The 15,322-nt window shown below is 39.4% G+C and overlaps 1 protein-coding gene across 2 annotated transcripts in view; it reads left to right on the forward strand.

The window, feature by feature from the left end:
* Positions 1–14,412, forward strand: part of LOC148024595 (inorganic phosphate transporter 2-1, chloroplastic-like) — a 31,682-nt gene extending 17,270 nt beyond the window's left edge. The window contains exon 2 of one of the 2 annotated variants that reach the window (XM_087694218.1): positions 13,102–14,412. In XM_087694218.1, the coding sequence (XP_087550344.1) occupies positions 13,102–13,923 (822 nt within the window). In that variant the 3' untranslated portion in view covers positions 13,924–14,412. The remainder of the gene's footprint in view (positions 1–13,101) is intronic. The other variant, XM_087694217.1, reaches the window with a different exon arrangement.
* The last annotated feature ends 910 nt before the right edge of the window (positions 14,413–15,322 follow it).

The raw sequence follows: 15,322 nt of genomic DNA on the forward strand, positions 1-15,322 counted from the left end.
GCTTTCAATTCTGGAATTGACGCATCAAGAGTTAACATTCTGCCATCTCTTCGGTCTCTAGCAGCATCCATCTCTATCAAATCTCACATGCAGATTCTGTTTTGCCATCTGTCCAACTGACAAAAGATTCTTGGTTATTGTAGGTACATGTAGCACATCATGCAGGCTCTTTTTCTTGCCATCAAGCATCAACAACGGAACAATTCCTGTGTGCTGAATGTCATGTTGGGTGTTATTTCCAATACACACATAATCATGTGAACCTGCAATCATCTCATCAAACTATTCTCCATGGGGTGTCATATGATTTGAAGCCCCTGAATCAATGTACCATCTCTCATCTTTGTTCTGCCTAGATGCATTCTTAGACACATGCTGCATGGCAAACAATCTGTCAACCTGCTCATCACGAGCACCGCTAGGAGATGCATAATGCCCATGTTGTTTGCTCTTTATCTTCATATTCCCTGCTTCTTGTAACAATCCTTTGCAATGTGTCTATATCTGCCGCAGTAGTGACAATCCTTATCTCTGTTTGATTGATCATTTGATTGCCATGAACCAGATCCAACACCTCTACCATGGGGTGATCTCCCCCTGCCTCTAAAGTTGTCAGATTCACGCTGGCGCTATGTATTTGTGCCATGCCAAGCATTCTGTTGATGCTTTCCATAAGTGTTTCGAGTGTCTCCTCGACCTCAAAAAGAGCTATAGCCTCTGCCACCTCTGCCACGCTGGCTAGAGTAAAGAACAATATCTCTGCTTCTAGATGTACTAAAACCTATATTCAGCCCAAGCTTAACTTCCTCATACAGCAGCAAAGCAATCAGCTCTTTCCAATGAGGGGATCCAACTCTCATAGAAATAGACGTATCAAATTTTTTATACTCTTTGCCAAGTCCATTCAATGTCACTACAATCATATCATTCTCAGACATTGAAGATTCGACGGTGGCAAGCTGATCCGCTATGTTCTTGATCTCTGTAGTGTAGGCTTGAATACTTCTGCCATTCCTAGACATGTTATTGAACTGTTGCTTTAGCTGAATCTTTCTTGCATGTGTTACATTTTCATAATTCTTCATGAGGATGTCCCATGCATCCTTTGGGAAACTGCATCCAGTAATCTGTATAATCATAGCATTTGATATACATAAGAAAAACCAACGTAACACCTTGCATGCTCTCTCAGTCCATAGCTTATGAGCCCTTTTCTGATCATCTCATGCTCTCTCAGTCCATAGCTTATGAGCCCTTTTCTGATCATCTGTCGGATTCCTTTCATGCATTTCAGGTTCAACCTCATCACCTATATATAAGTCCCAATAACCTCTGCCAACCAAAAAATTCTTCATACGAAGCTTCCATAAAGAAATATTTTTGTTGTCCAGCTTTTCTCCCATAACTTGAGTGATATTGTCAGTGCCTTGAGCATTTGCCATAGTTGCAGCTTAGGTATTCAGTGATGCATATAACCTATAAGTATATGACTTCTTTTCCTATAGTTCAGGACCAAGACAATTTTTTTGACAATCTGCTTACTATAAACTGTATTCCAACAATGAAAAAACATAGTCAAATGAGCATAAATCAAGCTCAAATTAGTTCAAAACATTCTATGGTAGTGACAAAACATCCCAGCAATAAACTATGTCCATACAAGTATCATTGTTTGTACTGTATGCAAGTAGCAGTACCAAATACAGCTAGCCCACTATTATAACCAACAATATTTTCTCTGTTAAAACAAGAGTACTCAGACCTCAAAACAACCCCAAAACATCTCATTCAGTTGCCACTCTATGCAAGAGTTGATATATGTCTAACCGATCAGAATATATTGCATGTATGTCAAGTAAAGATGATAGGTATCCTTCCTACAGACAATAACTAGTCAATACCCTGGTATAACTAGCAACAAATCAGTCCAAACTTTGGACTTTTAGCACTCACAATATCCCAAAAAGCATCTACCACTCAACTGGTATGATCCAAGCATTTGTCAGTAGCAAATAAGCATCACAGATACTTTAACCATATAGATATATTGTTTCCAAATTCAGGATAACAACTAGTTCACTGTTTTCAGTATGCAAATAATCTCCCAAATTGAGCATTTAACACTCCAATATTATGCTTAAATGCATGATAATAAGAGCATATACATTGTTAGGATGAAAGCCACCAATGCCCTGGAATCACCTGTTGTTTATTGTAATAAACAGCCAGTCTACATAGGTCTGTGCTGAATATCTCAAAATCAGTGTGAGGAATTTGAAAAAACTTTCTTCTGCAAAGTTGTAGACCACGTCGAAACGGTTTAGAGTAGCGGGCCATTTCTCCAAAAACCATTTCCGTAGCAAGATATAGCTTCTGCAAAAAAAAAACAAGCCGCAGGCAGTCTCCTTTGATGACGTTTTCTTTAGATCTAATGTCTTGATGTCAAATGGCCACTGCCAAGCCATCAAGCTTCAGGCGTTCAAGCTCTGATATCATGTTGGAAGAGAGGGAGAGAGAGAGCGGAGAGGAAGATGAGTCTTAGCCCATTGTTGTTCTTCTTCCATTATTCTTCCGTCATACTAATTGAAAGAGACTTACACACATAGGTATGACTAACCAAGACTAACTGTGGTTTAGTCACTGATTACACCAACTTATTGAATGTCACACGTGTACAACTGTATCCAGCTAATGTCAGTCACACACATAAAGATAGACCGACTGAAGAGTAACGGAAGTTTGATATTCTAACACATGTATCTCTCTGGAATGCTCGTCTTGGGCATATGTCGCTTAAGGAAATGAAAATGCTTAGTGCTTTGCAATATCTTTCACCTTTTGATTTAAGGGATAGTCTAGTAATATCACTTGTTTTAAGTTTTTAACATGAGAGTCTTAGTTTCAACCTTTAAAAATCACAAATGCACATGAGAGTTAAGTTTTAAGTTTCAACAACACTTTATGAACATAACATGCGGTTGAGACAAATACTCCAATTTCATTTATAAGACTGAAGACATGTAGAATAGGTCAAAAAAGAGTCTTGGGCAAGTCACAAGTGACAAGCACTATATGTAAGACTCAAGTACAAAAGCATAGGAGACACATATCAAGACTAAAAAAGCATCTAATAGTAAAGGTTGCCATGGCTACTACTTAGATGAGTCCTCAGACCCATCACTCAAATGAGACTCATGATCATCACTAGATGAGTTTGACGTGTGTGAAACAAAATCCCCATCACTAAGGAGATTGCCATGCTTATTACACTCTAGCTCTTGAACACGAGCATTCTCTAAAACACGAGCAATTGGAGCATAATAGTTTCCAAAGCCATGCCTCACATAGGTTCTGACTACTATTTGTGTATTGCTATCAATTGCAATGCCTTGAGAAATTGCCCGTCATCAGAGCGTTTGGGGTCGAAAGCCTATTGTGGGGGTAAGAGGGAGATTTAGGGAGAGTAATTGATGAAAGAGAAGGGTTTTGAAGAAATAGAAGATGTAGAAGAATACTTATAGAGATAAAGCCTGTCAATTTATTTCTGCATCCTGAGAAGAGAAATCCTTTGTAGACCAAAAACGTGTATCAAACAGTAGCTTCTTCTTTGCTGCCCAAACCGCCAATATGATGCTTTCGTTAGCTCCGAAAGGGGGATAAAATACTGGGACAATTGGTCAGAATTCTCCCAGATCACTCCTTCTCCTAGTTCGAAGTGCTGTTTGGTGCCTGTAAATTATGATCATGCGTCACGCAATTTTGTCTTTTTTTTGCATAAATTTTTTAAAAAATGTCTAAAAGCCACTTGCTTTTTTTTACATATCATCCTATTCTTGTCTACAGCTTTTGGATATTTACAAAAAATAATATCCAAAAGATAAAAAATATACTAAACTTATAAAAAAATCGAGTATTTTTAAACCATCCACACTACAGATACTGACACTAATGACTAATATGGCATTGACTTTTTAGATCAATAAGAAAGCCGAATGATGATGCACTCTAGAGTTTTTCACACTATGTTTGCTTAGCGGCACGGCATCCACCCTCTCTTAACCTACACAATCCTCAAGCATGTGCCAAAGTCTCATGGATTTGCAGTGTTAGAAGAAGTATTCTCTACCATGTCAATATTTTCATCTTCTACCTCTTCTTCTTTCATATTCTCATGTTCATGCTCAGTATCCAACTCTTTCAACTCATATGCTGAAGCTCTACGTCTAAAGAGCTTGATACGTCTTCCAGCCACTGGAATCTTTAGAGTTGTCCCATCCATCTCACTTAATGCATAGGTCTTCCAGCCACTGGAATCTTTAGAGTTGTCCCATCCATCTCACTTAATGCATAGGTAGCATTGTAAAAAATGAACCTTACCACATATAGACCAAACCACCGCTTTGCTATCTTCTGACTGGCACTATACTGATTTTCCAAGCTGTTGTCATAAACCAACACCCAGTCCCCTTCTTGTATAGCTCATGGTCGAAGTCTGTATTGCTTGTCAAACCTCTTCTTGTTTTTGATCCTTGTAGTTTTCAGCTTTTTCATGGCTGTCTCAATGTCTTCAGGCCTTCTTTCTAACTGTCTAATGCGTAGGACCAACAACTCTTCTCTATTCAAATCCTCTTCCCATGGTAGAACACTCCAAGTAGCAATACTCTCCTCAATAGGCATGATTGGTTGTTGTCCATACATTAATTAAGCAAGCATATACCTTGTAATTGCACACTAAGTGGTCCTATCAGCCCATAAAGCAAAGGGTAACATTCTTGGCCACTCGTTCATCCTGCCCGTGCATGACTTTGTTAATGCCTTAATGATAGACTGATGACCTCTTTTACTTTTGCTATTTGCTTCAGGATTGTAGGCTGAAGTTAAAGCCAGCTTGATACCCAATCGTGAAAAGAAGTCACACACCTCATTCACATCCAATTCTCCTCTATCTGCAACGACTTTACCAACACAACCATACTTGCAAAAGACTTCTTCCAAGAAGAACCTGCAAATTGCTTGAGTAGTCTTTGTACTAAGAGCTCGATCTTTCACTTGATTTGTCAAGTCTTCTCGTGCAAGCACAAGATATCTCATATTCCATAAATGTGTAGGCATGGTAACCAAACCAACTATCCATTTGTAATGCATAGACAATGGATAGGTTGGTTGCAACCCATCTCTATGCTTTACCATGGAATACATTTGACAGTCACTGCATGATTCCACATAATGCTCCACATCTGTATATATGTTTTGCCACAAATACTTCTCTTTGATCTTGGTAAATGTGACCCAAACTCCTTTATGTCCAGCCCATAAACTTTCATGAAACTCCTGCATCACCTGTTGTTGAGAAGCCCTATCTCCCAATACATGTACTGGAGCTCCTCTCTTTTTCTTTGCATGCTTCCGTAAATATCCATCTTTCAAGAAAAACCCATAAGCTTTTCTTTTAATCCTTTTGAATTCAACTTTAGACCACTCAACCTTCTTTGTCATGAGGTTGAGATATTGGCCTATTTTTAGCCAATCATCCTCATACAACTCTTTCAAAAATTGTGTTCTCTCTGAAGCATAACATTGATGATGCTTTCTCTCTACTGCCCATCCCTTCTCCATGGCTGCAAGTTCTTTTCTTACTGCTGAGATCCTTGTTACAACAGTTGTACTTGCTGTACTAGCTGTTATGACAGCTGTATCTGCATTAATGACAATTGTACTTGCTGTTTTCAGATCTGTATCTGCAAAAACAACAGCTGCATACTCATTCCTTGCTGTCATAAAGTTGTTTTCAACACCTATCACATCGTCCTCTTTATCTTCCATTAGCTTCTCTTCATCTTCAATTCAAACCTTGCTTGTGAAAGCATGTCAGCCATGGGGTTTTCTCTACCTGCAATATGTTGAAAATCAGGGTTAAGTGACTTTATATATGCAATCCACCGTAACATGGTAATATCGGGAGTTGAGCAATTTACTATAATGGCCAATAGAGGTAGACAATCAATCTTTACCACTACATGAGCGCCCATAAAATACTCCCTATCACACTTAAGGGCTGTCACTACACCCCAAAGCTCTCTTTTGACTTGAGAATACCGCCGTTGCCGTTCATTGAGGACCTTTGCTCCAAATTGAATGGCATACCTATTCCTATTAGCATTATCTTGATCCACTGTCCAACTAATGCCAATTGGGCTTGCATCCACGGTGAGAATAATAGGCTGCCCATTCTCATTATTTGCTCTCTTTAGTATTGGGGCTGAAATCAATAAGCTCTTTAACTTCTGAACTGCCTTCGTATGTTGTTTACCACACCAAAACTTCTGTCCTTTTCTCAAGAGCTGATATAAACTTTTAGCCACATGAGCAAAATGTAGAATCCATATCAAGTAAAAGACACATGCACCTAAAAATCTTCTCACCTCGGATACATTCGAACATGTCTCCTGCATTTTACTTATGGCATCAATCTTTACTGGTGAGGGCTTTCAAGTGGTCTACACATGTGCCCAACAACTAATACTTTCTCCACTCCAAAAACTGACTTTTCTCTTGACAGAGTCAAATACACTTTTTCAAGACGGCTCAAAATCATGTCACAATCAGCAATATGATCAGCCACAAATCTTCTACATCCATACTCATTCAACTCTTCATTCTTCTCATAGATATCCCATCCTTTGATCTGCACATCAGCAAGAAAGGGTAAGGTCAATTGAGGAATATACTTCCTGAAAACTTTATGCATAGCATTCATCATATGCGCCACTGAATTGGTTGCTCCCTGTGAAAGTGTACACATTCTAACCAATCCAAGCGGTATCTTCATGGTAGTAATATCCCGGCTTTCCAATGCAAGTTGGAACTGATCATATCCTGTATATAAATCACCCATAGAGTAAATTGCCTTGCCTGCAAATGCTTCTGCAAATTCATCCACTATCGAGCCTGATCCAACATTCCTTATGGTGACTTTATTAACTAGTTGTAAATCCTGTATAAACCTCAAAGCACCATTTTTCTTTGGAACAGTAAACCATGGATTCGAATATGGAGTTGAAGAAAGCTCCAAAATCCGCATTCTGATCTTCTCATTCAAAAGCTCTAGCAGCTTAGGCAAATATGCCTTAGGCACTGGAATAGGCTTTAAATTCCATGGCACATGAGGTACTGTAAAGATTACCATAGGTGTAACTATGGTCAAATCAACACATCAAATTTCATTTGGCTGAAACGCAAAGGCTTTCCCATGCCTTGCTAACATCTGCAAGAAACAAGCTTTTTCTATAGGCAAAAGGAAGCTTGTATCACCAATTTTCAGCTCTAGTAAAGTTTCAGTTGTAAATTTATGTCCTACTCCATGTGGATTCCGTAAACTAGGCTATTGAGTTACTTTTTCAGCTAACCCATCACTTTCAGGTGGTAAAGGCAAAGCCACAGGCTTAACCTTCTTTGCAACTGTCTTGTACTTTGTATCCACCTTGCTTTAGCCCTGATTTGCAACCCATATTGCAACCCATAACATTCATGCTTAGCAAACTCTTGAATGACTTCATACATCTCTAAAGTGTCAACATAAATAACCTCTTTTTCTGCCTTGTTTTTAGCATTAATTGCTGTAGAAATTTCAGACATTGTGTTAACATCAACCAGCCCTGAAAACAGCCTTGAAATACCTTCATTTGCAGCCATCAAACCATATGTCTTCAGCTTTTTTCAGCCCATCTTACATATTTCTTTTCAGCCCTACACATGGCTAAAATATTCTTAAAATTGCTAAGACTACATGCTTTCCATTCTTGTAATCCAAACGCAAACATAGTTTCTCTCTTTCTCGGAGGCACAATTCTAGAGGCACTGCTATAGCCTCCACTCTCAGCAGTGCTGTCTAAAAATCCTTAAACTCTCGTTCATTAGGTGGCATGGAATTATCCTGTAGCCTATTCCGATTGCGGGAATGATTCACACAAACAGTGAGAAACTGTATTGCCTTTGTATTGTCTTTACTTCAAACCCGAGCATATGAAGAACCATCATCCAAGGCTTTTGTTTCCAGTCTTGATTCCGAAATATAGCGCTGTCCCAAAATCACCGGATAACTACATGAATCTTGCATTAAAAAATGATATTCATCCCTAACATCTCCAATAGATACGAGTACATTCAGACAAGCCGTATAAAGATCCTTTGATGAATTGTTTGCCCGCATGTGCCATCCCTGATCTATATCAATTAGCCAACCTCCATTCTTATACAAGCTGCATGCCATAACATTGATTTCGGAACCATGATTCAAGAGAGCTATGAAAGGCGTCTCTCTTTCTCCCACTTTAACAATTGTCTCTGCTGTAGCACGAGCTCAATGCATTCGTGAATAATGACTGCTTGGAATAAAATGAGCATCTTCTTTTTCATATACTTGTTGATGGACATCCCCATTATACATAGTCTTTTCTCTATGCTTATTGTTGCCCATAAGACCAATTTCAGTCCAGAAGCTTGCTGTCTATACTCCCATTTAAGCTATCTTCAACATCAGCCTGCTCCAAATCAGCATTGCATGCATCATCATATTCCCTCTGAAGTTGTTTTTCTATATCTTTGTCAATCTACGTCAATACTTGCAAAACTTCACCATCAAACTGTCTTTTTTGTTTCAGCATATCAATGATTGCATCATGAAATTTACGCTTCGGGATTCCAAGAACTTCGCCAAGTGTGAATTCCACTCTATTGCCAAGTATGTGATCTTTCAAGACCTTTTTAAGGTTTGTGGCAGTCTCAAGATCCGATTGTAACCTGTAACCGAGTTGCTTATCCCTTTTCTTCCCTTATTGTTTCTTCTCTTGAGATACATCCTCCATAACATGCTTGGGTATGGCTTTTTCGGCCTCTTTCTACTGCTCCGTTTTACTTCGTGTTATGCGTTTAGATGGGCCTAAAGAGAAAGGACCAGCATTGTCCTTATCTCTTCTTCTCTTTTCTTCAACAAGAGCTTATTGATTATGAGTTTGCGCATACCGACTTTCAAATTCACGGAGCAAAGCTGTAGCAGCCAACCCTTTATTGGACTTTTCAATCCAATGTGTAAATGTCTTTTTAGTTACCAATCTTGCATCTTCCAAGAAAAACTCTTCTCTCAAAGCTTTCTTAAAAGCTGCCTAATCAACATCTCTTCTATGTAACTTATCAATTCGATCATGCAATGCATACATGGCCAAACAGAAGAAATACCGACTCCATGCATACTGTGGTATCCCATGAAACATATTTTCTTCATACAATCAGATAAAGGTCGAAACATTTTGACCCTTAAACTACTTTAATTTTTGTCCCATTGTCTGCAATGCATTCACAACTAAGGAATCAATTCTTTCTGCTTCTTGCGGAGTTGCATCTGCTGTTGGCTTGTAATGCATTCACAGCTAAGGAATCAATTCTTTTTGGTTCGTACGGAGTTTGCATCTGTTGTTGTAACAACTGCTATTATTGTTGTTGCAACAAAGCAATCATCTATTGTAAAGCATCACCACCACTTAAACTTGCAGAATTCTCCATCTTTAAATGCCTGCTGCCGACTTTCACGTTGGGTTCACCATTGTCGGAGCATTTGGAATCGAAATTCTACCACCATGGTAAGATACAACAGGGTGAAGGGAGATTTAGAGAGAGCAATTGATGAAAGAGAAGGGGTTCGAAAAAATAGAAGATGTAGAAGGATACTCATAGAAGCGAAGCCTGTCAATTTATTTCTGCATCCTGAGAAGATAAATTCCTTGTAGACAAAAAACATGCCTAAAAAAATAGCTTCTTCGCTGTTGCCCAGACCGCCAATCTGATGCTTTTGTTGGCTTCAAAAGGAGAGTAAAATACCAAGACACCTGGTTAGAATTCTCCCAGATCACTCCTCCCAGTTCGGAGTGTTGTTTGCTGTCTGTAAACTGCAATTGCGTATCACGCGATTTCGTCAATCCTTCTTTTTGCTTAAAATCTCCCAAAAATGTTTGAAATTCACTTGCTTTTTTTTACATGTCATCCTATTCTAGAAGTTGTCTATAGATTTTGGATATTTACAAGAAATAATATTCAAAATAGACTAAACTTGTCCAAAAATCTAGTATTTTTTAACCATCCACATTACGGATACCGACACTAATGACTAATATAGCATTGACTCTCTAGATCAATAAAAAAGCCAAATGACGATGCACTCTAGAGTTTTTCACACTGTTCGCGTAGCGACACGATACTGCCCTCTCCTATGAATTCTCGACAGTTAATCTCCTCTAGCTCCATGTAGAGCTCTCTGAAGATGGTATCTTGGTCTTTGTCTCCTCTCTCTATTCACACTATTAAGTATGGCCCTTGTTAACTTCAACTCATCTACATTTACTTGAAAATCGAAGTTGAGATATATAAATAACAAGACAACTTAAATTTTATATTCTTGAGTGTAGAATAAGTATGGACTCAAGTTCAAAATTACTTGCCGTGCCATCAGCATCTCATGCATGTCCCTAAGCATATGTAAGTTAGAACGACACTAGATAAGTCGTTCTAATTGCGTGGTGCTAAGTTTGATTCGGATCTTGGTGAGAATAGGTTGATCAATTTCTCTCTCACGTACAAGATAAACAATCCTATTGAACTTAACAAAATGACTTCGACTTATTAAAAGTGAAAATTAATAAGAAATGTAAAACATTTACTATAAATATAATGATAAGATATAAATTTTAATCACGTGAGTCAACACTCTTAAAGCCACCTTCTGCACATTTGGCAATGGATACCCAAATGACTCCTGCCAAAATAGTAATTTGACCAAAGAAACCCTTTTTCAGCACACGGTGCTAGCAAAGGCCATTGCCCTTTGGCCTCCATAGTTGATTAGCTCCTGAAGGAATGGATCATGCATATCCTCATGCAAAGCCTTTGGGAGATAAGCATCACTATCCAAGGCTAGCTTCTGGTCCATGAAGAGGGAGAGATTGTTGTATGCGGGATGCAAGAGAGCTGCTAGGCCATGGATAGACCTCTTCATCCATTTCCACCTCTCTTCAACTAGGTAGAGGATGTCATCTCAATGCGGGGTATCATCCAAAACATCAACATCAACAATGCCATTATTTATAGAAAAAACCAATAGGCTTTTCATTTACTGCGTCAAGTCTTGCGCAGTTTGGAGCGAATCGAAGTGTAGAATTGTAGCATCTTAGCTCCAAAAGGAGGGAGGATGATTCCAACAGGTACAAAAATTGATTTTTTAATTGAATGGAGCGCCGAAAAAAACATACATTAAAGGGAGGGTCAAACGGACTCTGATTGACAAATAGACACTTGGGTTGGATTCTTGGTGTTGAAATGCAACTAGGAGAACTCCAGCTCCTTGATCCGTTATCGACACATTTTCGCAAAAAATGCCTCTTTTATGGATCTCAGGCCACTTTTACGCTTTAAATTCTCCCTTAAAATTAGCTCTCAGTTGTCGTTTGGTCGTTTGCAATGTTCGTGACACTACCTAGGTTGAGCTTTGATCCTTTAATATAGTCTATGGAAGTTTACGAGTGGTTGCAACAACTTTGGACAATCTGTATGTACTCTTGGGATACTATACCATTACTGCCCTTTGGTTCACTATCATTAGCTTTAGTTGTTTATTGGGAAATCTTACTGTTTGCAGCCTACCTTGTTGCCCTATGTGTGCCATTGGAGGTGGTTTGCTCTTGTAGTCTTGCTTTTATTAATGAGGGAGTCATTCAATGTTCGGTTGTGCGACTAGTCTAATGGATGCATGGATGCCCTCCAGGCCACTTTGTTACCTATTTTGATTGAGTTTTTCAGAGCCAATTTACAAGGAGACTCTCTCTCTTTGCATGATTACTATGAGGTTATGTGCAGCCACAATTTCACTAGGTGAGTGTAACCTAATTATGTTTTACAGGAGAGCATGCTGGGCATGTCATGAGCATGCAGAGAGAGATAAGACATGATTATTGACTTTAGGATACAGGCACAACCATTTAACAATGTGCATGCAGCCTTGACAGTGGTGGTGGTTGCGCCATGTGGCATAATGGTGGGCAGGTGGCTCAGTATTTCAGCTCTTAAATGGGCTGACATCAGTGGCTATCAATCACATTTTTCGCATGTATCATATATTTCTGTCCTTACATAGTCAGCCCCAGTGGGCTCGCAGAGACATTTTTGATACTACAATCCTGGTTGTATCTTACCTCTAAGAAAGATCTTCGTGCTCTGTTTGTCTTTTGCTGCTACAGAGAGACCGACATGGCCAGGGTACTCTGGCTTATCCTTGGCCTTCACCTTCTCCCCTCTCCTTGCCTTTTCTACTCCTTGTGCAAAGTTATGCCCTGCCTTCACTTTGAAAACCCTCTTTCCTATCCCTTGTCAGTGGTCATACATGGACAGTTTGTGCTTTAAGACCTACTGTTGTGCACCAGTAGCTAGAATATCTCCAGGAACAAGAGGTCATGGATGGAGGTACTATCCATTTGACACTGAAAGACAGGCCTGTCCCTTTCCAGCAGGTGAATGCAGAAACTGCAAGCCTGTTGACTTTGGTCTGGTATGTGATAATCATAAGGTCAATTGAGTTTGAATCAGCACCCTCATGTCCATAATTTTTTGTTTGATTACACGATGATATCAACTTGATGGTAGAACTTGTTGGAAGTGAGATGACTGAAGGTAAGGTACATGTGTTAAAAATGTTGAAGTGACTATTCACAGTGCTGTTTTTACATACAGTTCCAGCCTCTGTTTTCAAACTGCTTGCAGTTTCATGTCAATATCCGAATCCTGCTTCTGTTTTATGTTTCATCTGCAATTTATATTGAAAACAAAGAGCCATTACTTGAATTTAGTGTCTTCTGTGTCAAACCTTGAATCTCAATTACTTACCCACAGGCTCCCCTTCAAATAACAAGCTGACTCTTGGTTACTATCTCATACATATCTACTTGCGCTTGACTTCACTTTCTGTGAATTGCTGACCCTATATAACAAGTAGGCAAAACTGGCTATGTGGAGGGTAAAAAAACACTTGTTCCTGAACCAAATTCTATGGGTCTTCTGCAGTTCGTCTACAGTGCACCTAATCCAGGTCAAGCAGCAGCTACTGTTGCACCCATAGCAGTGTTTGTTGGAGTAACAGCATTCTCTTTAACTGCATGTCCTATGAATGGAAACCCTCTGTGGATATTAGCAAGAGCACTTGCTTGTGGTGCATTAGGAAGCTACCTAATGCATACTATTATACAGCGCCAATTTGGGAATCTGCTAGGAGATTATTGCGAAGTTCCATCTGAAACATCAGAGGAGAAGCCAGGTGGTTGGATGAGATTCTTCCGGAGAGTAGGAGGCCCTACTGGCACACAACTGAGAATTTGTTATGGTGTCTTTGGTTACCTTCAAGTCCTGTCTGCTTGCTTTATGTCTTTTGCCCATGGTGCAAATGATGTAGCAAATGCAATTGGACCCATTTCTGCCGCTCTTGCAGTTTTGAGGGGTAGTGGATTAAGTGGTGAATTGGCCATACCTACTGATGTGCTAGCATGGGGTGGCTTTGGTATTGTGGCAGGATTGTTTGTTTGGGGCTACAGAGTTATTGCAACCATAGGGAAAAAAATAACAGAGCTAACACCAACAAGAGGTTTTGCAGCAGAATTCGCTGCAGCTACAGTTGTGGTTGTTGCTTCCAGGCTCGGACTGCCCATATCTGCAACACACACCTTGGTGGGTGCTGTCATGGGGATTGGATTTTCCAGAGGCTTGAACAGTGTCCGTGGTGAAACAGTTCGTGAGATTGCAATCTCTTGGATGGTAACCATTCCTGTTGGAGCAGTGCTTTCTGTAGGGTATACATTTTTAATAACAAAAATGCTCACATTTGGGGTGTAAAAGAAGAGGTCCTCAAACATCAAGTTTGGAATTGGTCACATGCCTTCTAATGGGTCATTGGCTGAATTATTGTACTGGGCAAGATTTACCATACAACTTTGTCGTGTTGATGTTTAAAATAAGGTGCTTTGTGACATTACAAATTCAGCCTGATTGTGTCACAGGCAATGGATACTATTCCATGCTGTCAAGTTTAACCATGCTTTGTATAGTGAGCCAGTGGTTATCCTAGTAATGAGGTCTTTAGTGTCCCTAAAAGTCGAGTCTGAGAGGGCTCATTTGTTTGTAAAGATGGAATACTCCCAAGACATGTCACTTGCTGTAATAACCCCTCTGGCGGACTGGGGTTGAGGCACCTTAATACAGTGGCAGGTTTGGGGTGGTACACCTAAAAGCATGTCATATTTTTACCCAAAGAGGAACTGATATCATTCAGGAAGGTTGATCATGAGAGTTCCGTAGTTTTGCTTTGTTGCTTTTCTTTCATCCCTGCAACCCATTCATGCACCACCTTTTTTTTTTTTTGTGGGTGTGTGCACGCACGTGCCTGTGTGTGTGGGGGGGTAGGGGGATGGGGGGATGGGGAGGGGAAGAGGCAAACTAATGTATTGTCATCAAGCAAAATTTTGTGCGAGCCCTTGAATGCAACAAATAATGCTGAAACTATGAAAGAAGTTGAGATTTGTCTATGAGCAAGAAGAATGCTAGCTAGCAAGACCCCAACCGAGATCTCCATAAGAAAAGATGCAATCTAAAAGGAAGTTTTCATTTCCAAATGCTTGCACAACCACCTAAGATTCTTATCCAAACACCACAGCTTATCTACATGCCAAAGTGAAGAAGATGTCAATAGATAAATTAAGTTCAGAGGTGAAGTATCCGCTTTGAACAGTAGTCAATTTCAACTTAACATTTCTCATCCAATCATTTACTTCAAAAAACGAAGGTAGATCCAAAGCTCGAAGAATATGGTTAGGTGGAATTTCAGCCAGCCAAAACAAACAATGTCATTGCTGTTCAAATAGAATACCTGTGCTAGATTAACAAAATCTACTTTCACATCAATAGCAAGTTCAAAGGTTTCCAATATTTTGATCATATTCCTATTACGTTCATTACTTTCACATTAATAGCATATGGTTGAGCTAGCACGAATGAACCATCAAGCAAATCAATCCATTTGTATCAATGGTAGTTGCCTGATTATCCAGATATTTCAGAAATGGATGGGTATTTACTAGATACAATAAAGCACTCCAAGAATAGCCATGAGCCAAAACCCATTTTAGCCATAGCTGATGTAATCTAATCCTAATTGTTAGAATCAAAAGCTTTCTCATTGCCTGCTTGCATATTTTTAGTTGGCATGCTCAATGCCAAATAATATGCCTTAGTAGTA

This window comes from Lygodium microphyllum, chromosome 15, assembly GCF_053477565.2.
Source record: "Lygodium microphyllum isolate KBCC chromosome 15, Lygodium_microphyllum_v1.1.10, whole genome shotgun sequence".
Lineage (NCBI taxonomy): Eukaryota > Viridiplantae > Streptophyta > Polypodiopsida > Schizaeales > Lygodiaceae > Lygodium > Lygodium microphyllum.